Source organism: Crinia signifera, chromosome 1, assembly GCF_055691185.1.
Source record: "Crinia signifera chromosome 1, ASM5569118v1, whole genome shotgun sequence".
Lineage (NCBI taxonomy): Eukaryota > Metazoa > Chordata > Amphibia > Anura > Myobatrachidae > Crinia > Crinia signifera.
The window spans coordinates 75863310-75888488 of record NC_139217.1 but is presented as its reverse complement, the minus strand read 5'-3'; the positions used below and the strand labels follow the sequence as shown (position 1 = coordinate 75888488).

Here is a 25179-nt window from a genome sequence, read left to right as displayed (position 1 = left end):
CACAGGGACCCCTTACAGTGCAGGTGTCTTAGCTCCCCCTGCTGGCCCGCAAGTGTATTCATTACTGGCTAGCTCATTTTAAAAGATTCATGGGTGGAAATTAGGGGTGTGTGTACCAGCGCGGGCTGAAAAGAATATAATGAGCAAAAATTTGCAGAACGGTATCCTTTACAATATAGAATTTATTAAAGATAAAATTTAAAAAGCTGTAATAGCATATGAAATTTTGCAAGTCATAAAAGGGGGTTACAATGTTGTATAAAAATGTAAACCTGTGGACATTCAATTCTCAGCACAATTTATAGTTTAGAGTATAGCATGTAATTTGCATATTACCACACTGACATCTGAAGGTGTAGTCCCATAATAGCAGGTGACCAGGTGGCCAATGGCGATCCCAAAACAGAGTCCAGATGGAGAATTAGGTGTCTCTGATGGGAAAGATGGTAGAACCTGGGTGGAAATTATTATTGCAGTTGTGATACACAGGAGAGAAGTAAGACATGCATGGTTAGGGATCTGTGATATAATACATGGCAACATTACAGATTACCTGTTAACCCACGTTCAGGGGTTGAAGTGCCTATGAATATTTAATGAGCGCTCATTAAATATTCACTGCGCTGGGTCCGCTCATTGGCTGGGTCCTAAATACCGTTTCAGACCCGATTTTGAAGCCAAAATACCGGGTCTAAAACGGGTAGGACCCTCCATTTTAACTGTTTAACAAAAATGGCTTTTTAAAAACAGTAAAGTGGTTCTGCAACTTTCAGACCGCACAGATTACCATTTTAAAACAGTTGAAAATCTGCAAATACCGGTTTTTAAGTGCGGTCTCAAAGGGGCATTACACACACATCTGGAAAAAAAGAGCTGTTGGGTGTACTTGAGGATTAGAGCTGAGAACAACTGGACTAAAGGAAAAGGGGTTTATAATTAAGGCGGATTGTGCAGGTTAAGTATGATGGTCTTAATAAGCAGTGGCGACTGCATATGTACTGGCTGCAGGTCCCCAGGCCCGATAATGAATGACACTGCATGTGCACGGTACAAAGTGCGCATGCGCTAGCCGCCCACTCCAAGGCCTTTGCTTGCTGCTTGTGATTGACACCCTGCAGGCATATGGGGGCAGGCCGCTGATGTCACCAGCGCCTCCTCCCCATGGCCTTCAATGGTGAATGGGGTGCATTTGGTCGGGTGACTACCTGCTTGCTGGGCTCCAAACACTCACAGCCCAGCGAGCGGGTCGGAATTGGGCACAATGTCTATACAGTGATTGCCCACATAGCGACTGAATAGTAAAAGGACACACCTTGGGCAGACTGGATCATGGCTAGTAATGGTTGGGTGTAACAATGGCTAGTAATGGTTGGATGTAACAATGGCTAGTGATGGTTGGATGTAACAATGGCTAGTGATGGTTGGATGTAACAATGGCTAGTAATGGTTGGGTGTAACAATGGCTAGTAATGGTTGGGTGTAACAATGGCTAGTAATGGTTGGGTGTAACAATGGCTAGTAATGGTTGGATGTAACAATGGCTAGTGATGGTTGGATGTAACAATGGCTAGTGATGGTTGGATGTAACAATGGCTAGTAATGGTTGGGTGTAACAATGGCTAGTAATGGTTGGGTGTAACAATGGCTAGTAATGGTTGGGTGTAAAAATGGCTAGTAATGGTTGGGTGTAACAATGGCTAGTAATGGTTGGGTGTAACAATGGCTAGTAATGGTTGGGTGTAACAATGGCTAGTAATGGTTGGATGTAACAATGGCTAGTGATGGTTGGATGTAACAATGGCTAGTGATGGTTGGGTGTGACAATGGCTAGTGATGGTTGGGTGTAACAATGGCTACTAATCGTTGGATGTAACAATGGCTAGTGATGGTTGGGTGTAACAATGGCTAGTGATGGTTGGGTGTAACAATGGCTAGTGATGGTTGGGTGTAACAATGGCTAGTGATGGTTGGGTGTAACAATGTCTGGTGATGGTTGGGTGTAACAATGGCTAGTGATGGTTGGGTGTAACAATGCCTACTAATTGTTGGATGTAACAATGGCTAGTGATGGTTGGGTGTAACAATGGCTAGTGATGGTTGGGTGTAACAATGGCTTGTAATGGTTGGATGGTTGGATGTAACATTGGCTTGTAATGGTTGGATGTAACATTGGCTAGTAATGGTTGGGTGTAGCAATGGCTAGTAATGGTTGGGTGTAACAATGGCTAGTAATGGTTGGGTGTAGCTAGGTATGTGCAGTTCTGGATTTACCTGATAGCTAATAAGACCTTGTTTGGAGATTTGAGTAAATCCAGACCTGCACATCTCTAGATGCAGGGATAGGCTTTTCTGCTGGATGCATGGTATCCTCCTGAGCCTATAGAAGCATATAATGATGCATGCTATAACCCTTCTCTTCACCGTCAGTCTGTCACATAAATAGCTTGTATTGCCTATTTGCCTTCCCTTTCTGTGAATTGTCCCCTCTCTGGCAGTCTCCATATTATGGCAAAACAAATTACTGGGTATGTAAGGAGAATGTGGCAGCCTCTTGCCTCTCCCCAGGAAACTACTGAGGTCAGCCTCCTTCTCTGTATCCCTCTTGAATGCGCCTCAGAGGTCATGCCACCTTCTACTTTATAATGAGACACATCAGCAGGGGCTGGGCCACAGCACAGTACCCTCTACTGCCTCTGTGGTGTCCCGGCTTGTTATACGATCCAAACTGTGCAGTAAAAGTTTTGAGTCTACAGTTCAGCAGCGATATAACATAGGTTAGTCCTTTCTGCGGCAATATGCTGTCTTAACCACTTATATGGAATCCGGTATCAGTGCAGTTGGTAATTTACAAGTACTTATTTAGATTTCCCTGGAGTGGGCTGTTCAGCATCTCATTTTAAATTTGTTTTTGTGTGCTGCATACGAATGACATCTGCAGCGCGCGCTTCAGCAGAATGTCCCCAGCGCTCATTTACAATTATATGGGACATTGAATAAAAGCCAAGTTTTCTTTTTTTTTTTATAATGGAGACATAAATTACTTACCTTGCTGTAGCGTTCCCCACTGCATGCAGTTTGTAAGTAAATTGTAATGCTTTTATTGCTGATTTTCTAAGACTTGTTTTATTTTTCTTAGGTGATTTAGGTATAAAGGAGCAGGCTATGGAAGAATGATTGGCTGCTCCCTTTTAAAGAAAAAGGGTTGTGGAGCGCTTGGGATTAAATTGGGTTGAATATATGAATTATAATTAAAAAATAACTATAAGGTCAATAGGGTATCACAATTCATGTACATTTATTTGAGACATTAAAAAGTTTAGTAAGTGAATTATAACACTTAATCACATATAATAAAAACAGCACAAAATTGACACAAAAATATCAATAAAAAATGATAAAAGAAAATAAATCAGGACTGAGCCATATACTTATAGCGTTCTCCCTTTGGATCGATCTGTCCTCCTTGATGTTGGGAAGTTATTGTGGGTGTCCATAAACCATGCTGGGAAAGATTGTTATAGCCAGTTTGTAGTAGAAAAGTGCTGCCTCTGTAATTGGAAATGGCAGGTATCTGTAGGCTGGTGGTGCGTTTTCCCAATATTCAGATGGTGGTGGTGTCCCCGAAAGTTTTCTTCCAATATCCAGATCCAATATGGTATAAATGGGAGGTAGATACCAAGCAGTGTAGAGTATAGGGAGTGTCCCGCAATATGGCTCTAAGTCCAAGGTATTGATGAGTATCCTGACGCGTTTCGTTACCTATAATGGTAACTTTTTCAAAGGTATACTGCTGTGTGTCTGCTCAGGCAATTTATACCTAAATACAGGAAGTGCAAAGTGCATCACATAATGGTTACCCAATTGACCCATAACTCATTAAAATAGTATCTTAATAGGAGGCAGACCTATTGAGTACATAGATATATAGAAAACATAAGTTTACATAGCTAGATACATTTAATATGCAGCAAGGGATATCATTAAAAACGAAGAAAAAGTGTACTTCCGGGATTTGGAACGCACTCTGCGTTCCAAATTCCGTTCTGTGAACCGCATAACTTTGGCGGGAAAAAGGTTGTATATGAGGTGGAAGTGTTATACAATTAATGAGGTCCCCCCGGTCATGTGACCGCTACGTACGGTGTTTGTATAGAGAGGACGCATTGTTCGTCCTCCCCATAGACGCATAACCACATCGCGTCTATTTCCGGCTGTCACTTGATGCTACTTCCCGTTCCGTGGAACGCGGAAGTGCTGGTGTATAGCAGCGTCATACACAATTGAGACGCAGGGATACCGCTTCCTAGTCTATGGAACGCGGAAGTAGCTTTATAGTGGGCGGCATGTAGATAATCTGGAACGCAAGTATCGCTTGTATAGGAGATATAGATGGTTTTATGCAAACAAGGAATATCAGTTGAAAGGAATATATATATGGAAACAAAGTAAGGGATGATATGATAAAATATGTAAATAAATAAAGGTCCTGAAGTTATATAATTATGCTCCTATGTATAGTCTGTGTATCAGTACATACATAGTTGAATAAATGAATGCATATAAATAATGAATATAAGTATATAAAAAGGAAAAGGGATGGTATTTATTTATGAGAAATGGTTGTAATCATAGAGAATTCATAATAATAAAATAAAACGGTAAAAACCCACAAATGATTGATTATTGATTATTAGGCTGTATAGATGAGTGTATCTAAACACTATTTCCTCCATCATAATAGTGATCCACTATGTTTGAAAATTGTGGGACTAGAGCACATAAAAAATACAAAAAGGGGAGGTGATCGTTTTAAAACCCTGTGCCAGCAGGAAATTTACTGGATGCATCAAATGAATTCAATCTTCCCGGAAGGATTGAATGATCAAGTTGAGCTCAATATGTGCCTATGAAGGAGCACTAACCCCTCCTTCCTCCCCCCTCCCATCTTTTTTCATCTTTTTTCATTCATTTTTTCATTTTTTATAATTTTTTATCATCATCTCCATTATTCTCCATTATTAGTATTTTTAGTATGTATTATTCATATTATTATTCGCATTCTTTATTATTATTAATATTATTTATTATTATTATTACTACCATTAACTCATCTATACAGCCTAATAATCAATAATCAATCATTTGTGGGTTTTTACTGTTTTATTTTATTATTATGAATTCTCTATGATTACAACCATTTCTCATAAATAAATACCATCCCTTTTCCTTTTTATATACTTATATTCATTATTTATATGCATTCATTTATTCAACTATGTATGTACTGATACACAGACTATACATAGGAGCATAATTATATAACTTCAGGACCTTTATTTATTTACATATTTTATCATATCATCCCTTACTTTGTTTCCATATATATATTCCTTTCAACTGATATTCCTTGTTTGCATAAAACCATCTATATCTCCTATACAAGCGATACTTGCGTTCCAGATTATCTACATGCCGCCCACTATAAAGCTACTTCCGCGTTCCATAGACTAGGAAGCGGTATCCCTGCGTCTCAATTGTGTATGACGCTGCTATACACCAGCACTTCCGCGTTCCACGGAACAGGAAGTAGCATCAAATGACAGCCGGAAATAGACGCGATGTGGTTATGCGTCTATGGGGAGGACGAACAATGCGTCCTCTCTATACAAACACCGTACGTAGCGGTCACATGACCGGGGGGACCTTATTAATTGTATAACACTTCCACCTCATATACAACCTTTTTCCCGCCAAAGTTATGCGGTTCACAGAACGGAATTTGGAACGCAGAGTGCGTTCCAAATCCCGGAAGTACACTTTTTCTTCGTTTTTAATGATATCCCTTGCTGCATATTAAATGTATCTAGCTATGTAAACTTATGTTTTCTATATATCTATGTACTCAATAGGTCTGCCTCCTATTAAGATACTATTTTAATGAGTTATGGGTCAATTGGGTAACCATTATGTGATGCACTTTGCACTTCCTGTATTTAGGTATAAATTGCCTGAGCAGACACACAGCAGTATACCTTTGAAAAAGTTACCATTATAGGTAACGAAACGCGTCAGGATACTCATCAATACCTTGGACTTAGAGCCATATTGCGGGACACTCCCTATACTCTACACTGCTTGGTATCTACCTCCCATTTATACCATATTGGATCTGGATATTGGAAGAAAACTTTCGGGGACACCACCACCATCTGAATATTGGGAAAACGCACCACCAGCCTACAGATACCTGCCATTTCCAATTACAGAGGCAGCACTTTTCTACTACAAACTGGCTACAACAATCTTTCCCAGCATGGTTTATGGACACCCACAATAACTTCCCAACATCAAGGAGGACAGATCGATCCAAAGGGAGAACGCTATAAGTATATGGCTCAGTCCTGATTTATTTTCTTTTATCATTTTTTATTGATATTTTTGTGTCAATTTTGTGCTGTTTTTATTATATGTGATTAAGTGTTATAATTCACTTACTAAACTTTTTAATGTCTCAAATAAATGTACATGAATTGTGATACCCTATTGACCTTATAGTTATTTTTTAATTATAATTCATATATTCAACCCAATTTAATCCCAAGCGCTCCACAACCCTTTTTCTTTCTCCATATATACTATTAGGAATTGACATTCCTTAGTGTGAGCAGCTGGAATCACTTACACCCCATTCTTTGGCGCCCACTTCTTACCTCGAGTAAGAAACCCCTTTTTTGCTCCCTTTTAAAGCCCACTTTCAATAATGCAAGTGCTGGATTTAGTGATGCAGTCTAGCCACATATCTTCTCCTAATGCATGGTTTATTGCCTTAATGACGGATCTAATTGTCGCTGCAGGGCCATTTCTATATAAGGCTGATCTGATACTCTGCACAACCCCTAGGTCCATGTCATAGTTACTGTAGCCATGGCAAGTCATACCCCTTTCAGACCGCAAAATGCAGAGTCGCACCAGGACTTTGAAACGGATCAGTCCTGGTGCAACCCTGCATTTTGGTCTGTTCAGACCTTCTCAGTGAACCGGCAATATTGCCGGTTAGCTGACGTCATCCAGGGGAGCGGCGTAGTGTCATGTGGGGAAGGCGGCAACACTTAGAACTGGCGCTGCTTCAAGCACTGCCTCTTCCATTGGTGCGAACGGGAAATGGGTCACTGGACCTGATTTAATCCGTTCACACCGCAAAGCAGCACAGCAACGAACCAGTAAGAACCCTTCTTTTTTACCAGTTCGCATTGCCGTGTTGCTACCAGTTTGCGGGATCCGGTAGCTCCTTTCACATTACACCAATTACAGGGTCGAACCGCCAAGCAACCGGTATGAAGCTGTAATTAGGTGCGATGTGAAAGGGGTATTTCCAAAGAGGAAAGACCAGCAGACGAGTCGTGCCACTCGGTGAGACCTGTATTTGTGGTTGCCAGATCTATTTTCTTTTGCACTAGATCATATAGAACCGAGTGAAGAAAGGCCTGCCCTTCCAAGATATTATTAAAGCATTCAAAGTATTAGTACATTCAGCAGGTGGGAGTTCAGTCAAAAATTTGGTAATGTCACTTGGAGCTTGAAAGTAAGCAAATAAAGGAAATGTCACATCACAAAATAATTCTTTAAGTCTAGATAACGTCAGTATCGAGGTACAATCATCATTCACAAACACAAGCCATAAACCCCAGAGGTGCTGCCATTTAGTTTGCACTAGAAAGTGTTATATGATACATGCTAGAACCCCTCATTTGCACTATAAATATTAAATAAATGGAACCTATTTAGCTTGCTGGATGCTCACGAATATATCGGCGTTTGTGACTTGTACTTCTGTGTGAGACAGCTGGTACTTTAGGTTCAGTGGTCCTTTAATATGTGAAGTGTTACATGTATAATTTGTTCCCATAAAACATCTTGATGAAATAACATGATTCTACTGCAGAAATATGCAGCAGCTGGAGAAATGCGTTCCATCTATGCCATCCAGCCAACTTCTCGTGCGCCAACATTTCAGCCAACAGACGAGCGCTGAATGCTGCACTTAGATCATTTTCCATCCATTCAAATTCTAAGAAAGGGTATGAAAACTGTCCATTAAAAAAACTAATGTTAATAGCAGAAGTATAGGAAGACATTGAAGATATTTATTTCACGGGACAAAATACTTCCAGAAGTGTTTCCAGAATTGCTGGGCCAATGCACTTCCTGACCAGTAACACCACACTGTAAGCGACGGTGATGCTCTCTGTTGACCATTGCAGTGTCTCAATGGTTGTCCATTAAAGTAGATCACCAAGTCAGTCCTCAGGACCACACACAGTGCATGTTTTGCAGGTTTCCTCACAGACCTGGAAAACCTAAACTGTGTGAGATCCTGAGGACCGAGTTTGAGAACCACTGAAGTAGATGAATGAACCGGTAAGCGGTAACCATATGTGATCAAATATTAATGTTTGTGAACATTGGTGTGGTTGAAACCCCGCCCCTGTGCTGCTTAAAGTAACCCCCAGGGATCCAATCACAGAGTCACTATATTGACAAAACACAAAACTGCTTGGCACACTATTTTAAAACAATCAATGTTGGGCCACCAATGGTACCCCATCATTGAAGGGAAAGCCAACAATCGGACCCTGACTATCGATGTTGGACAAAGTATACAATTTTCCCCCAAAGTATACAATATTGTTTTTTTTTTTTTTAAATACAGGTTATTCAAAGCTTGAAATAAAAAATAGGAGATTGATAGATTGCAAGAGAGTTCAGTATGCTAATTATATACTAGAAAAATATACCAATTGAGAGCGCGCACTGTGTTGGTCAAATAATTATTTAATAAATATAAAATATAAACACATTAAAAAACCATAAAGACATACAATTAATACATAATAAAATTAAAAGATCAATTGATGATGTCCAGCATTAAACCACACAAATAACTATAATTAACCCTGTAGATTGGTTCATTAATTATGTTTAGATTCCTTCACTTGGATTTGTTGTAGTCACTTTTTGACGTGTTTCCAAATGTCATTAGTGAGGAAATGAATGAAAAGTCTCCTTATAAATTGCACCTGTTAAAAGAAAGTTCCAAATATTATAGGGTTGTGCAGACTCTGGCTCACTGGTAGAAATGTGGGGATCTCCTGTTAATATTGATGGAATAGCCTCAAACGGGGAGTTGAGTATGCGGTATTGATGGCGTTGGTCCGCTAGAATAGGAGACGCCGCCGGGAGCAGACCACCGCACTACAATCAATCGAGTCCTCTCCACTGGAGGGAACGGACTTGACTCACCCGTGCGGCCCGACTGGCTGTGCACCGGAGTTCGCCGCGGGTCACTCACAGTGCGGCCGTGTTAGCACGAAGGTCCGGAGGGAGAGTAAATGAGCTGCAGTCCGATAACGGGTAATTGACCTTGGAGCGGGTTGGTGGATAATGCTGGACAGAGGGATTCCTTAACCTTGACGCGTTTCTCCGTCCTCAAGATTCTGACGGTTCCTCAGAACTTTCTTCTAACAAGTGCAATTTATAAGGAGACTTTTCATTAATTTCCTCACTAATGACATTCGGAAACATGTCAAAAAGTGACTACAACAAATCCAAGTGAAGGAATCTACACATAATTAATGAACCAATCTACAGGGGTAATTATAGTTATTTGTGTGGTTTAATGCTGGACATCATCAATTGATCTTTTAAATGTATTATTTATTAATTGTATGTCTTTATGGTTTTTTAATGTGTTTATATTTATTAAATAATTATTAGACCAACACAGTGCGCTCTCTTAATTGGTATATTTTTCTAGTAGGTTTGTCTTGAGGGATTTTCCTGGGAGCAGCACATCATCTGATTGCAGCTTTGGTTATTAATGATACATTCAATTTTTTATACATAAGTTTTTTGCGCCCAATTTACTTAGTGTATAATATATTGGTTTCTAATTGTATACTAAACTGTGCTTCAGCCGTCTAATGATGACGTAGTCTCCACACCGTATCCTCGGAGCATCGCCTGGAAGAACAGGTTGAGGGCCTTGATTTTTGCTAAAGGCTACGAACAGTGTGTACTTGACAAAAACAAACCTGCCCCGGGTTATCCTGCCTATTGTTATCCGCCTCTGCGCCTTTGTGTAACAAGTGCAGCCTGGTGCCGTTAAACGGTGTGAGCAGATTGCTAAGTGACAGGCGCTGGAGAGCTCTGTTTAACATGAGATGGGTTTCATCTGTAAATAAAAAAGTGACAGGCTCTCTTTAACTCCATGAATATGAAGAGTGTATAATCCTCCCCACCACCCAACCCCACCGAGGAAAGGCAAAAACCGATTACAGCAGATTGTGTTGGGTGATTAGTAGGTGGCTGGAGAATCACAGACAGCGTGTACTGGTGAACCGGATAAGCACACATCCCCGCACTGTGCCTGGCAAATGAACCTGTTGGCACTGAATTGCTGTTTTTAAAGGAGTCAGATCCTTTTAAATCCAACAAGGATTTGGGGGCTTTAGCCATATAGAATATGGATGTGACCGAAACCAGGCAACTCCAATCCTATACTTGTCTTCTGATTTTATACATTATGATTTAGCTAGCATCTGCCGCAGCACCAATGTTGTCTTGATGTCAGCTAGTCTTGCTTCAGGCACATAGCAGATAACATTGTGAATGCAGCGTGTTATCTTGGCAGCTCTGGGAAAGCGATGATTTTTATATCCACTACAAGAAAACTCACGGCTGAGATGAGCTTAGCAGAAATGCAATCGGTCAGTAATTTTATACCAGTTATCGGTGAGAGAGAAACACATTTTACAGCTGGACTGGTGGAATTACTGTCATATCTTACAGGATTGTGATCGGACTTATGACATTTTAACAGGTTAGCAACATAAATTCATGTGACATTTCCACAACCCATAATGTGGATACCCTGAATGAGATCATGGAATTGAAAATACTTTAGTTTAGGTGCTGTATGAATATAGAAAAATAAAGTAACCTATATATAATCAACCGTAATACTCAAAGTATTCTCATCCGTGCAGAATCCATCAAGTTGGCATTTCAGATGGTTTAAAATAACTTTAAAAACTGTATTTTTTATTATTATTGTTATGTTATTCGTAAGGCGCCACAAGTGGTTTGCAGTTGCGTACATATAGCACACATTAGATTAGAACAATACAGGGCATAAAGAACTAAACATTATAGTAAGAAATACTGGTTGAGAATCCCTTATCAGAAATGCTCGGGACCACAAGCATTTTGGATAAGGGATTTTTCGGTACTTGTTTCCTATCTGGGCGCCCAGGTTTTCTACGTACGGCACCGTAATGAAATCGGATCGCATCGCATCGTACACATACACGATATTGAACGATGCGATGCGATTCGATTTCCCATAGGAAACAATGTGAAATGTCTCAATTTAGCCAAATTATAATAGGAACAATAGTAAATGGGCCAAAAACACCCCTGAACATTGAAATGTCCCCCCAAAAGTAGTTGACGCCACCCCGCCATCAACGTGAACCCGAAGCGTGGCGAGCGCAGCGAGCCCGCGAGGGGCGGCGGTACGCGTCCTCCGACCTTTTCATGCCCTACTATCCACTAGGGCGTGGAGTGAGAATAGAATAGTGTGGCGAGCGCAGCGAGCCACCGAGCCCGAAGCGTGGCGAGCGCACGCGGATACCTTCACAGTTATACGCGTCCCCTCGCGGGCTTCCCAGGTGTCCATGGCGACGCGGACACCTGGGAAGCCCGCGAAGGGACGCGTTTACCTGTGAAGGTATCCGCGTCCCCTCGCGGGGCACGCTGCGCTCGCCACGCTTCGGGCTCGGTGGCTCGCTGCGCTCGCCACACTATTCTATTCTCACTCCACGCCCTAGTGGATAGTAGGGCATGAAAAGGTCGGAGGACGCGTACCGCCGCCCCTCGCGGGCTCGCTGCGCTCGCCGCGCTTCGGGTTCACGTTGATGGCGGAGTGGTGTCAGCTACTTTTGGGGGGACATTCCACTGCTCTGTGGGTTTTTTTGGTGTTTCTGGCCCATTTACCATTCTTCCCTATGCTGATTTGGGTAAATTGATCCATTTAACATTGTTTCCTATGGGAAATCGCATCGCATCGTTCAATATCGTGTATGTGTACGATGCGATGCGATCAGATTTCTCTACGGAGAATAGCATGGTGCGCAATTAACTTAGCGGGCGCCCAGATAGGAAACAAGTACCGATTTTTCTGTATTTTGGAATTTTTTTATTTTTTTTACATACTTACCGGGTCCCCTGGTGGTGCCCTGATGGTCCGCGGTGTCCCCTGGCGTCAACATGGCCATCAGGGTCCTCTTCAGCGTCATCTCCGGTCCCAGGAGTGCAATGGTGACGTCGCCCCTTGGACTGGAGATGCCGCTGAAGAGGATCCTGAAGGCAGACGTGGACGACAGGGGATCATCAGGGCACCACCAGGGAACGAGGTAAGTATGAAAAAATGTTTTTTGGGAATACACGGATAAGGGAGATCTGACCTGTACTTGTGTAGAGCTGTAGATTGAGAACCATAAAATTAGTGTTTCTCATTGGCCATTTATGTATTGGGTAATATGTCCCCTGTAATAGTAAAAGAATATTAGTAGCTCAGGCATTACATGACCATAGCAACATTTGGTGATGCATGCCCAGTCCTTTCTTCAGTAGTTTCCACAGTTTTTTCTATTATATCCTATATACTAAAAGGCCACTTCTGCTCCTCACCTTTTCACACCGACTACCACTAGATGGCACGTGACAGCGCAATTCAAGTGTTACTCAGTTTGGCAACGCATACAGTATACTGTTAAGTTCTTACTTTTTTTTGAAGGGTTGGTAACTAATGTATATACAGTAGGGAGAGCATTGCACTAAATTCTAAATAGTTGAGAGTCCTTTTTACCTATGAGCTGTTACTAGTGAAATCAGAGGTTTATTGACTGGATGGAATTGGTAACGCAGCAGTACTTTACCGTTGGACTTCTTCCATTCTCCCCTCCGGTCTATATGCACGTGATCCCAATCAAGCCTGTCTGGCTCAGAAGCCATCCAACAGATACTTCTACAGCCAGTGGGACTCGCAAGCTCCGGTGCGATGAGAAAGGGACCGCGCATCGCATCGGACCTGATGTCATTCAATGCAATTTGGAGGCTTTCAAGGCCATTGATCGCCACAATCGCACGAAGAGTCCAAATTGCATGTGAATCGCCCTATTGTATGGGGGCCTTTACCGTACACAGCAATTTCTGTGGTATTAGACCAGGACATACTGTATAAAGGACCATTCAGAGATTAATGGAGCCCAAGTACTGGTGGGGTGTGGGCAGATATGGGAGGTATGTCTACGATCCTTTCCCGTCCTCCCAAAACAACTGTGTTGTGGGATAGGCCCATGCGTAGGTAAACAGTATCTCTATAGCATCAGGCAGCATTACACAAAAGACTGTGACGATTCCAGCGTTCTGTGACCAGCTGCCCTCTAACCTCTGTTCTAGAGCGATGCCACATTTTAAATAAAACTCTCCATACAGTGTTGTAATTAAATAAAGGAAAGTCTTTAAAATCCTAATCTTGAATTTTATTTGTTTTTCTCAAAGGTTGACAACTAGAGGAGCAACCCCTGTCCCACACTCCCCAGCAGATGTTCTAGAGGCTGTAATGTTCTGACTCTCCAGGATGGGAAGGCGCTATCCAGGGGCATCGTATCGACCTAGCAGTTCATGTATGTATTGCACCTACTCCTATACTAATTACCACTGTCATTCTTTCTTTCTGCTTGTATGGACAAACCTCTCCGCAAATATATATATACTGTATTTTACCCTAATCATTTATTTTGATTACGCTGTATATGTTACAATTAGTATCTGTTAATTCATCAAAGATGGTTCACACTGTTAGAACTATAATATGTAGACTTATGCTCTGTGTTTTCGCTCTGCGCATGCTCCGGATGGTAACTATACAGAATTGTACACAACACAGTCACGTCTTCGTCACGTGGGCTGGAGACACAACTATGGGTTATGCAGAGTTGTATTTAGAGTACTGTAGCTATGCCTGGCAAGGCGTGTAAGCTTACAGATGAGGGCAGTCCCTAAGCAGCGACGCCTACATGTTTGTATATGGATGAACATATGCATTTAGGTCTTGATTCGGTTTTGTGTGAAAACTCAATGCTTTACATACATATCAAATGCTGGGGGTAGTACACCTTTGCAGAACGGGTCCTGCATTATCACCCACAGTCTTCCCTTCGCTATGATAGCCCGCAGTCCCCCGATTAGCTGCGATCGCCCGCAGTCCCCCGATTAGCTGCGATCGCCCGCAGTCCCCCGATTAGCTGCGATCGCCCGCAGTCCCCCGATTAGCTGCGATCGCCCGCAGTCCCCCGATTAGCTGCGATCGCTCGCAGTCCCCCGATTAGCTGCGATCGCCCGCAGTCCCCCGATTAGCTGCGATCGCCCGCAGTCCCCCTCCCTTAGCTGCGACCGCCCGCAGTCCCCTCCCTTAGCTGCGACCGCCCGCAGTCCCCTCCCTTAGCTGCGACCGCCCGCAGTCCCCTCCCTTAGCTGCGACCGCCCGCAGTCCCCTCCCTTAGCTGCGACCGCCCGCAGTCCCCTCCCTTAGCTGCGACCGCCCGCAGTCCCCCCCTTAGCTGCCACCGCCCGCAGTCCCCCACCCTTAGCTGCCATCGCCCGCAGCCCCCCCACTTAGCTGCCATCGCCCGCAGCCCCCCCACTTACCTGCGATTGCCCGCAGTCTCTCGTTGAGCTGCGATCGCCCGCAGTCCCCCCCTTAGCTGTGATCGCCCGCAGTCTCCCATTGAGCTGCGATCGCCTGCAAATTATCACAAGGATTAACACTGGACACAGTGACCTGTGTTCTGGCTTCCATGTGGTGAACCATTAGCAGCAGCTCTGTCAGCTACCGGTGACTTCCCTAGTCATTTGCTTTCTGTTCTATCACAACGCTGGTTTGAAGTACCCTGAAATGGCAGTGACGTTTTGTTTATTGGATTGAGTGAGTTCTGTTTCCTGATGTCTATTTTAGTTCTGTGTGATTATGATGGACATATGCCATATGTAGTTACTTGATCCGCATGCTCGCTGCCTGCTTGTGCCTCCAGGTTTGACTTGTATTTTTTCCTTACATTAATCTATTACATTTTGAATGCACTGCCTAACCCTATATACAAAGCTGCCTGATACTATAACACCTTCCAGACACATTTTATTTGTGACATGTCATATCCAACCATTGTACATGCCATACTGTTTCAGCTGACTTTGGAGCACTACAATACTCATCAGGTGATGTTGGCAAAATGTGAGAATAGGGTTCTTTTTCCATGGTAATTACTTATTTTCAGCAGAAAATTAGTTTGAGTAGATGATAAAATAGCCACCATAATTTAAAGCAGCACGTACACATAGATTTTATTTTTATTTTTTTAAATAGCAATTTAAGTACTTTTTAAAACAAGCATCTCCTTTGTCGACAAATAATTATTTCTTTTTCAAAACCTCTCTGGAGGGGAGTCTATTATGGATGCTTATTGAACAGTACGGTTGCACACAATGCAACTGTACTGTCCTGCTCCAATCTCAAGCTGTAACTGAGGAAATCTGTCCAGTACCTGCGCAAAAGGTATTTTCTCCTGCTGGTGCAGTCCCCGGTACTGATGCAGTGGTCTACTGTAATCATGTCCCAGAATGCTGTACCACTGGCTCAGTCAGGCGACTGCTCGCAGGTGGGACAGCAGAAAGACCCAAAAAAACTGGACCGTTCCGCGGAAATCTGACATTTGGGAGGTATGTACCTCCTATGCATATTAGACCAATGTTTCTCTTTTGTGCATGTACATGTGCCAGGTGAGGAACGGCGAAAAGAGTGTGCGTGGGGTGGCCGGTAGTCGTGCCCATGGGAACACCCAGCGTTTCACGGGCATTCCCATGAAAATGCTGGGCTTTCCCATGGTAATCACCCAGTGACATGGGATCCAGGGGCGGGCAGCTGACGTCACCGGATCAGCTGCCCGCCATGTTCTCCTCGAGAACACATGCAAAACTAAGACACCGGAGAGTGTCTTATTTTTGCGTGTAACTACAACATCATTGGATGGTCATCAACCATCAAATGATGTGGGTTTGACCCCGTAGGCTGCGAATGGATGTTTTGCCACCGAATTAAGGCTACGAATGGGGGGCGGCGGCATATGCGAATGGTGGGCAGGCTGAAAATGACACAAGGCACTGCAAACCTCGCAGTGCTGCGTGTCAACCAAAATGATCCTCCATTGTGACACATAATTGGAGGGGGATACTGTCACACTGAACCCTTGTGGGCACTGGTTAGTGGGAGCTGTGTCAGTTGGAATCTATCGGGACTATGAGGGAGAGGGGTAATGCCACTGGTTATCTGTTGTTGCTTGAAAATCTGTTGACACTGGGGGAGGAAGGTCATTTGACATCATATGTTGGAGAGAAGTTTATTAGATGGTCTGGTGAAAAGTTAGGTGTACGGAGCACCGATTTAGTTGAACAGACAAGTTGGAAAGTTGATCTGGTGTATGGCCGGCTTTTGAGTACACATTGTTCAATTCTCATCCAATCCAACCATAAATCAACTGGTCGGTCAGGCATTGGTAGAGTGCATACACTAACAAAACCTTGATCATCTCATGCCAAAATAACCTTATAATACCTAAATATCAGGTCGCGTGTCCACATCCGCCGGATCACCATCCACCAGATACCATCGGATGGCGTGCCAGCGGACACCATCTAAAGGCCCTGGTTCAGTGCCGCTCACTAAGCAGCAATCATTTGCTGCTTAATGAGTAGCTTTACATCGCCTGCCACCTGGCCCAACTCCTGCTCCTGTACCACATGCAAGGGGACGTGTACGAAAAAAAAAATCCCCTGGCATGCAGTCGAAGGGGAGAGAAATCATGTGATGTTTGACAAATCACATGATTTCTCTCCTCTTCGGAAATAGAAGTCAGTCTAAACTAACTTTTTATTCCCGTTGGTGTCTGCCGAAGAGGGGGACATCATTTGACACCAAATCATTTGTGCAAGAGTTCAGAGGAAATCGTTAAAGACATTGAATCATTTGCCAAATAGCTTCTTGTACGTACCTTATGAGTGGGGATAAAGAGAGAGAGAAAAAGAGTGGATATAGAATAGAAAATGTAGGGGTTGGAGTAGAGCAATGTGTATATACATCCCTAGGTGATGAGAGAGGAAGAGATGAGATCAGAAGAAAGTGCGGCATAATGTATTTAACTCTAACTCTTTGAAAACTTATTCCATCTTTCCTCTATGAAATATCTGAACAGTATCCATAATGAGAGTAATGGGCCCGATACATCAGCAATTAATTGTGGCAATCCTCCATTCTGGAGATGATTGTCACAATAAATCTTTAAACCTTTTGGTGATCCCAATCAAAAATTATTAGGGTACTTGTGTATTTTAGCGGCGCCCATCGCATCGCATACCAAAAGGCATGCGATGGTATGCGATGCGATATCGCGCAATGTCATACAATTTTAATATTGCATGACATTGTATATGGCATGCAATGCCATACAATGCGATGCGATGGGTGCTTACAATGTTAAATGCACCCCCCCCCCCTATAAACATGAACCCAAAGCGTGGCGAGCGCAGCGAGCCCGCAAGGGGCGGCGGTACGCGTCCACCGAGCCTGAAGCGTGGCGAGGGGACGTGGATACCTGTGAAGCCCGTGAGGGGACGCGGATACCTGTAAAGCCCGCGAGGGGACGGGGATACCTGTGAAGGTATCCGCGTCCCCACACGGGGCGCGCTGCGCTCGCCACGCTGCGGTCTTGCTGCGCTCGGCACACTTTCTATCCTCAACTCCACGCCGACGTGGATAGTGGGGGTATGAAAAGTTCGTAGGACGCGTACCGCCGCCCCTCGCGGGATCGCTGCGCTCGCCACGCTACGGGTTCACGTTTATAGTGGGGGGTTGGCGTGGGGCTGCATTTAACATCGTAAGCACCCTTCAGGGTGCTTATACAATTTTTAATCGTATAGGGGGCCAAAATCGCATCGCATGCCACCTGGTACATGGCATGCGATGCAATGCGATTAAAACATTGCGCGACCAACATCAGGGGCGCCGCTAAAATACACAAGTACCATTATTATGGATCGCCAATCGATTGCTGAATCAGATTTTTAAACATGTTTTATTATGTGGGCATTCTAACAGGAAAAATCTGCCGATCACTGAAACAAATCTGTAATGTGTGGGCAAGTCAAATAGATTGAAGAAACCATTTATCTGGGGAAAGAAATCACTGGATCTGAGAAGAAATTAATTGTGATCGCAGGTGTATGGGGGCCCTTAATTCTAGAAGAAGCAATATAGGTAAAATAATGTAGTAATTAGAAGATAAATCTGATCAGCTTTAAGGCCTAAAAGGTTTTGTTGAAAAAAAAAAAAAATAGTCACAGTAGCAGGAAAATCAAGGTGACTTAGTGGTAGGAGCGTGAGGTGGAGCGGGATCTCTGATGTCCTGGGATTGGTCAGAAGAATGTTCGCAAAAGGCCTGTACACACTGGGTGACTTTGAGCTGAAAGCAGCTCAGGTTTGTCTTTTGAGCTGCTTTCTGCTTCAAAGCCACCCAGCGTGTATGGGCCAGCGATGAGCGGTGATGCACACTGCGCACTGCTGCATCAGCGCTGACCGACCGGGTTGATGGCTTTCCATAGCGGCATGCTATAGAAAGTCGTCCGACCCTAGGAAAATTGCTAAAACGGATGAAAAGCCATTTCAGCCAGCAATTTTCACCATCATTGGTCAGCATACACGCTGGGCAAAGTCGCCCAGTGTGTTCGGACCTTAAGTATGCCTTGGCATCCTTCGGTGAAAGGAACCATCATAGATTCAAAGACGTTCCGTGTATAATAAACCAAACTGGTGACCCACAGAAGTGACAGCAAACAGGTGAAAAAGCTTCTTGAATCCTTCTGATTATGGTGTGGGTGAAGCATGAATGCCTGTCAGGGGGGGGGGGGGGGTTTGATGCAGCGCATGCTCAGTCCTGATAAGGAGAGCTGAAGAGGCAGGACCGAACCGCTCTTCTTATCATCATTAGGCAGGATCATACATCAGGGTGATACGGGTGCCGGTTTTTCCACAGTATTGCAGGAGAATCAGGACCCAAAAATTACCAAACACTAAGGGCTATTTAATACATCTATCCCATTGTCCTGTAAATAGTCTACATTCATCTCTAATCGTATGGAACTTGCAGCATTGAGCTTGGTAGTTGAATTGTTATGTTTTTCATACAGGGAACACTGACTCCGACACCTCACTCCGCACACAGCACTCTGCAGCGCTGATTTAAGTAGTTTCGCTCAGAATGCTCCTCGGCCCCTGTATAGGTCCCATTGCTCTTTTCGAATGCTTCAGCGTCTACAATTCAAGTTGCAATGGTGCCATACTGCTGACAGGGATTTCTCTAATCTTGCCTGGGGCAGGAACTAGGGATCTGTTTAGCAGAGGAGGAGTGGTCAGCCATTCAGCAATGTGTGGCTAAGCATAAATGCTTATAAAATTTATGGTATTTTGGTGTTGTATCACTTTGTGATGCTTGATACATCTGGCCCACTATGAGATAGTCTGCACATGTGTAATTAACTGCTATTAATAGTGAGTCTTATGATACCGTATATACACTACAGTCTGTCCCTATCTTATTACTGCAGATTATAGTAATATACAGATAAAAAAAAGGTATGTATGTACAGCATGTTTTACTGAAGATGATCAGTCGGGATACGGTCGTTAGATTGGCCCATGAAAGGTTGACACAGGAAGGTCGTCAGGGACCGAAGGTCGACAGTGTCCTAAGGTCGAACAGCGGAAAGTCAACACGTTTTTTTTATTTTTTCCCCGCTGTGGTTCCAGAACTGGTGGTATTTCATGCCCTACCATCCACTAGGGCAGGCATGTCCAAACTGTGGCCCTCCAGCTGTTGTGAAACTACACATCCCAGCAGGCCTTGCCATAGTTTTAGCATTCCCTAATAGTAAAACTGTGGCAAGGCATGATGGGACTTGTAGTTTCACAACAGCTGGAGGGCCATGGTTTGGACATGCCTGCACTGGGGCATTGAGGGAGAATAAAATATTGTGCGGAGAGTAGCGAGGCACCGTGCACGAAGCATGGCGAGCAATACCAGGGGCTGCCGTACAATTAGACAGTGTCAAGAACTAGACTCCTAAAAAATAAAATAAAAAAATACTTGTTGACCTTCCGCGGGGGGGTCACCTACGGACACTGTCGACCTTCAGTCTCTGTTGACCTAAGGAGTGTCTACCTTTCTTGGATCCATACCCGATCAGTCTTCTTTATAAATGTTTTTCTGAACCCCAGGGCTTTAGAGTAGATCTATTTTCTTGACATTTTCACTTCCATCTTATTTAAAAATATATATGGTCTCCCTTCTGTAACCATAACCCTTGCAGTGGATGCTTACAGTATTCAATATGTGAATGTTTCAATTAATTATTTAACCACTTAACTAAAGACTTCTGATTATCTATTGATTTGATAATTATTCACATACAGTAGCCTATTGGGCTGGTTGGTCACAATAGGCGTACAGTGGATGTAAATGTGACTTTTAGGCCACACAGTCCTTAATCATGGTGCTTTGTATGCATTTTCGACTACATCGCATCGCATACATTTTGCAATGCAATGAGATTAATTTCGAGGCAATCTAGTACAAAAAGTATATGCTGCACTTTTTGAGCTGTGCGATATGATGTGTGTGGGAGCGTGCATATCATTGCACCCGGCAATTGTTACAGTGTATGGGCAAATTTAGTAGTGGTAATCAGCAGTAATGTAGCGTATTACCTCCCGCCAGCAGAGCACTAGACATTAAGCACTAGTCAGCAAGATGGGAAATATTCATTAAATGGGTGCAGCATGCTCCCTAGATCCTGGGGACCTTGTGCACCAATTATAGATAAGTCACTAATTTAGCAGTTATCAGAGTGTCTCACTTTGGGCGGGATGAATTAAAATACATCACCGCCTGCCCGCCGCGATGCCAGCGCATATGTACTAACATATGCGGCTGGCAGTGCGGTGACGGAGAACCCCCCGCGATACCTGTACTGTTGTGTGTGGGGGGGCTCCGTCACCTCCCTGCCACCTGCATCTCCACTCACGCCGGTAACAGCTAAGCAGGCTGTCCCTGGTGCCTCCTCCTCCCCCTGCAGCCGGAAGGACATCCGGAAGGTAAGCCCAAGGGAGGGGGCGAAGGGAGGGGGCGGGGGGGGGGGGGGTCGGCGAGGTTGCAGGGTTGCGGCGGAGGCAGCGAAAAGAAGCCCATAGGCTTCTATAGGGTATTGCCGCCCAAAGGTGGCGATACCCTGTCCGGCGATATCGGTACGGCCGGGTTTTAGTACATATGAAAATGCGGTAAAACAGGGGTTTTACCGCATTTTCATTTTAATAAATCTCGCCCTTTAAGAGATAAGTATTTTGTATGCACACTACTGTATCACTCTATACAGTAAAAAAAGATGGCTTGCAGACTCTGGGTCCTAATGCTAAGCATCATGCACAGAAAACACTGTAGAGGAGCCAAGGGGCAAGGGATTTTTATTTTTTTTTAACTCCTCTAACAACTCCAGAAGTGTTTTGCAAATGTATGTTGATTGTGTAACATTTGGCTAGTAATGGCAAACTGCACAGCTTCTCTTTCAATTCAATTCAAAATGAATGGACACAATGAAATAAATTGGATAAAGTCTGAGATATTAAAACATAACTGGTGATTTCAATTTTTTTTAAAATAATCAATGTGTATTAAGTTTTGAAGGTTTCAACAGTTAAAACTAAGAATTCACATTATTTTCTGGGGAAATTTACAGTGCTTTTGTGCAATTGAAATTTTTTTTTTTTATTATCTTTTTTATTTACAGACAACTAACGATAAAATAAAACCAAAAATAGATCAATTTATTTATGTTGTAATTAAAGGAAAATAAGGTACTTCTTTACTTTCACGGCGCCACTAGATAGGACAGATAGGACAGATAGGACAGGATACGATTTGTATGCGATTTGACATAAGATATCGCATAAGATATAGGATAAGATTTACTATCCATTTCATTACCCCACTATCCACTAGGGCGTGGAGTTGATTATATATAGTGTGGCGAGCGCAGCGAGCCACCGAGCCCGAAGCGTGGCGAGCGCAGCGAGCCCCGCGAGGGGACACAGAATGTATTTTATGGAATTGCATGCAAATGGCATGCGATATTGGGGACTTGCTTTGAAACAACATCCGTGTCCCCTCGCGGGGCTCGCTGCGCTCGCCACGCTTCGGGTTCGGTGGCTCGCTGCGCTCGCCACACTATATATAATCAACTCCACGCCCTAGTGGATAGTGGGGTAATGAAATGGATAGTAAATCTTATCCTATATCTTATGCGATATCTTATGTCAAATCACATACAAATCGTATCCTATCTAGTATCCTATCTGTCCTATCCTATATCTTATGCGATATCTTATGTCAAATCGCATACAAATCGTATCCTATCTAGTATCCTATCTGTCCTATCTAGAGTGGCGCCGTGAAAGTCAAGAAGTACCGAAAATAAATAAAATATGAGAAATAAAAAAAACATTTGAACATATTGAAAAGAATGGTTGTATATACAAATAGCTTTTTAGCCCTTTCTCAATATTGTTGCCAATTGGCTCCAACAACATCAGGATTTTTTTAATCATTTTACGGTAAATCTGTCGCAATTCAGATGTTCTGGACATTTGGCAACATCAGACCGACCATTACCATCTGGTGGTGAAACTGGAAAAAGTAAAAGCAATGTGAGCGATAAACGGTGAAATAATAGGAATTATACAGTTTGGACTTATAGTATAGAGCAGGGGTTCCCAATCTTTTTTGATTCACGGCACCCTAGAGTATCAAAAACATTTTCACGGCACCCCTAGGCCAAATTTGTATTTATTAGATTGGGTTTATATGCGATTCTTAGGGTCAGTTATGTGGTAAAGGGCAGGATTTGCTTCTGTTTATACACATTTTATAATTGGCAGCCACCAGCACTTGTTTTGCTCATAAATAATTAGCCATTAATAATTTGAATTGGTCCTGGATCACCAACCCAGGGCACCCCTGCAAGTGTCCTTAGGCACCCCAGGGAGCCACGGCACACAGTTTGGGAACCACTGGTATAGAGGGTTATGTAATGCTGATGTGTTATTTAAAGGTGCAGTTACTTATTATACTGTTTTGGCCTAGATGGACTGTCCACAATCATTCATGTTCCTACATCTTGGAACCTATTACATAATTCCATACTGTGATTTGGGCATACTTGTATAAAGCTGACTTGATTCATTTACTTGCAATGTGACTGGTCAACGTTATTTTTCACTGTCCTTTCTTATATGTATATCATGTGTGCTGGCATTGAGAGGGTTAAGCTTGTTTATTCCCCACTCTGCTGGGTGTAGTCTAGGTCCCTTTCCTGTAATGTATAGCATACCGTCGAGATTGCCCACAGGGTTATTCTGATTCACTCGGAAGTTAGATTTGGGTGTTTTATTGTTCCTGTGCAGGGTAAATACTGGCTGCTTTATTTTTACACTACAATATAGATATTAGTTTGAAGTACACCCCCCACCCAAATCTATCTCTCTCTGCACATGTTACATCAGCCCCACCTGCAGTGCACATGGTTTTGTCCATTAGAGAGTGATTGTGCCTTTCCGAGTGAATCAGAAAAACCCCCACAGACTGAGAGAAATGAGTAGCGTGGATTGGTCTTTGTATACGCTGACGATATCCTGTGTAATACTGATTTTAGGGAGATTAGATGTGAATATGATTCATTTCCTGGCACCAAAACATTCTTCAGATTGAAGACGTTTGCTCATACACACACATGCTTGGGCTGCAATTGTATCTGTAATTATTTTTACAGATGAAGCATATTAATGTACTGTTTTAAGCTTTTATGCAGGCACTTGTGGTTAGTAGATACTTTGAAGTACTGTACATCAGTAAAATAGTATTTCTTTTAGAGCCTAAGGGCAGGATGTACCAAGCGCAGTCAAACCTCCAAAAATGCTTTGCAATTCCCATATGTATCAAGGTACGGAAAGCAAAACTTTTCCAAACTTGTGACTGATAGAAGCCTATAGGCACCCCTGTGTAACTCATGTCATCACCAGGGACAGCTGTTATTGGAGGAGAGGATTCTAGTGTAAATATTCATGGATAGGGCATTAACAAAATGCTGATATGGAGGCGAAAAGGGTGTATTGCGTAGAATATGTGATACATGCATCTTTAGGTACTCTTTACTTAGAAGGGCGCCCACGATTTTGATCGTGGGCATCGTTAGTAAAAAATCTCGGGCATTGAATGCACTAAAAAATCGGGTGCGATCAACCGACGAGATGCCCGAGATTTCCCATAGGGAACAATGTTAAATGTCTCAATTGACCCAATTTTCCTGTTCAATGCCCCAATTGACCCGATTTTTCCATAGGAAACAATGTTAAATGGGCCACAGAGGCCAAATAGGCACCCTGAAGTGTATAATGACCACCCGAATTGTTAACGCCACCCCACGATCAACGTCAACCCGATGCGTGGCGAGCCCGCGAGGGGCGGCGGTACGCGTCCTACGACCTTTTCATACCCCCACTATCCACGTCGGCGTGGAGTTGAGAATAGAAAGTGTGGCGAGCCCGAAGCGTGGCGAGCCCCGCGAGGGTACGCGGACAGCTGTGAAGCCCGCGAGGGGACGCGGATACCTGTGAAGGTATCCGCGTCCCCTCGCGGGGCTCGCTGCGCTCGCCACGCTTCGGGCTCGGTGGCTCGCTGCGCTCGCCACACTTTCTATTCTCAACTCCACGCCGACGTGGATAGTGGGGGTATGAAAAGGTCGTAGGACGCGTACCGCCGCCCCTCGCGGGCTCGCTGCGCTCGCCACGCTTTGGGTTGACGTTGATCGTGGGGTGGCGTTAACAATTCGGGTGGCCATTATTCACTTCAGGGTGCCTATTTGGCCTCTGTGGCCCATTTAACATTGTTTCCTATGGAAAAA

General features: G+C 43.5%; 1 protein-coding gene across 7 annotated transcripts in view; it reads left to right on the top strand.

Moving 5' to 3' along the window:
- The window catches only part of APBB2 (amyloid beta precursor protein binding family B member 2), a 290968-nt gene that overhangs the window by 92040 nt on the left and 173749 nt on the right, over nucleotides 1-25179 (top strand). For all 7 annotated transcript variants that reach the window (XM_083165764.1, XM_083165763.1, XM_083165761.1 and 4 more), the window contains exon 3: nucleotides 13624-13748. Coding sequence is in view for 4 of the 7 variants with exons in the window: in XM_083165766.1 (XP_083021892.1) it covers nucleotides 13703-13748 (46 nt within the window). In the remaining 3 variants the exon portion in view is untranslated. The remainder of the gene's footprint in view (nucleotides 1-13623; nucleotides 13749-25179) is intronic.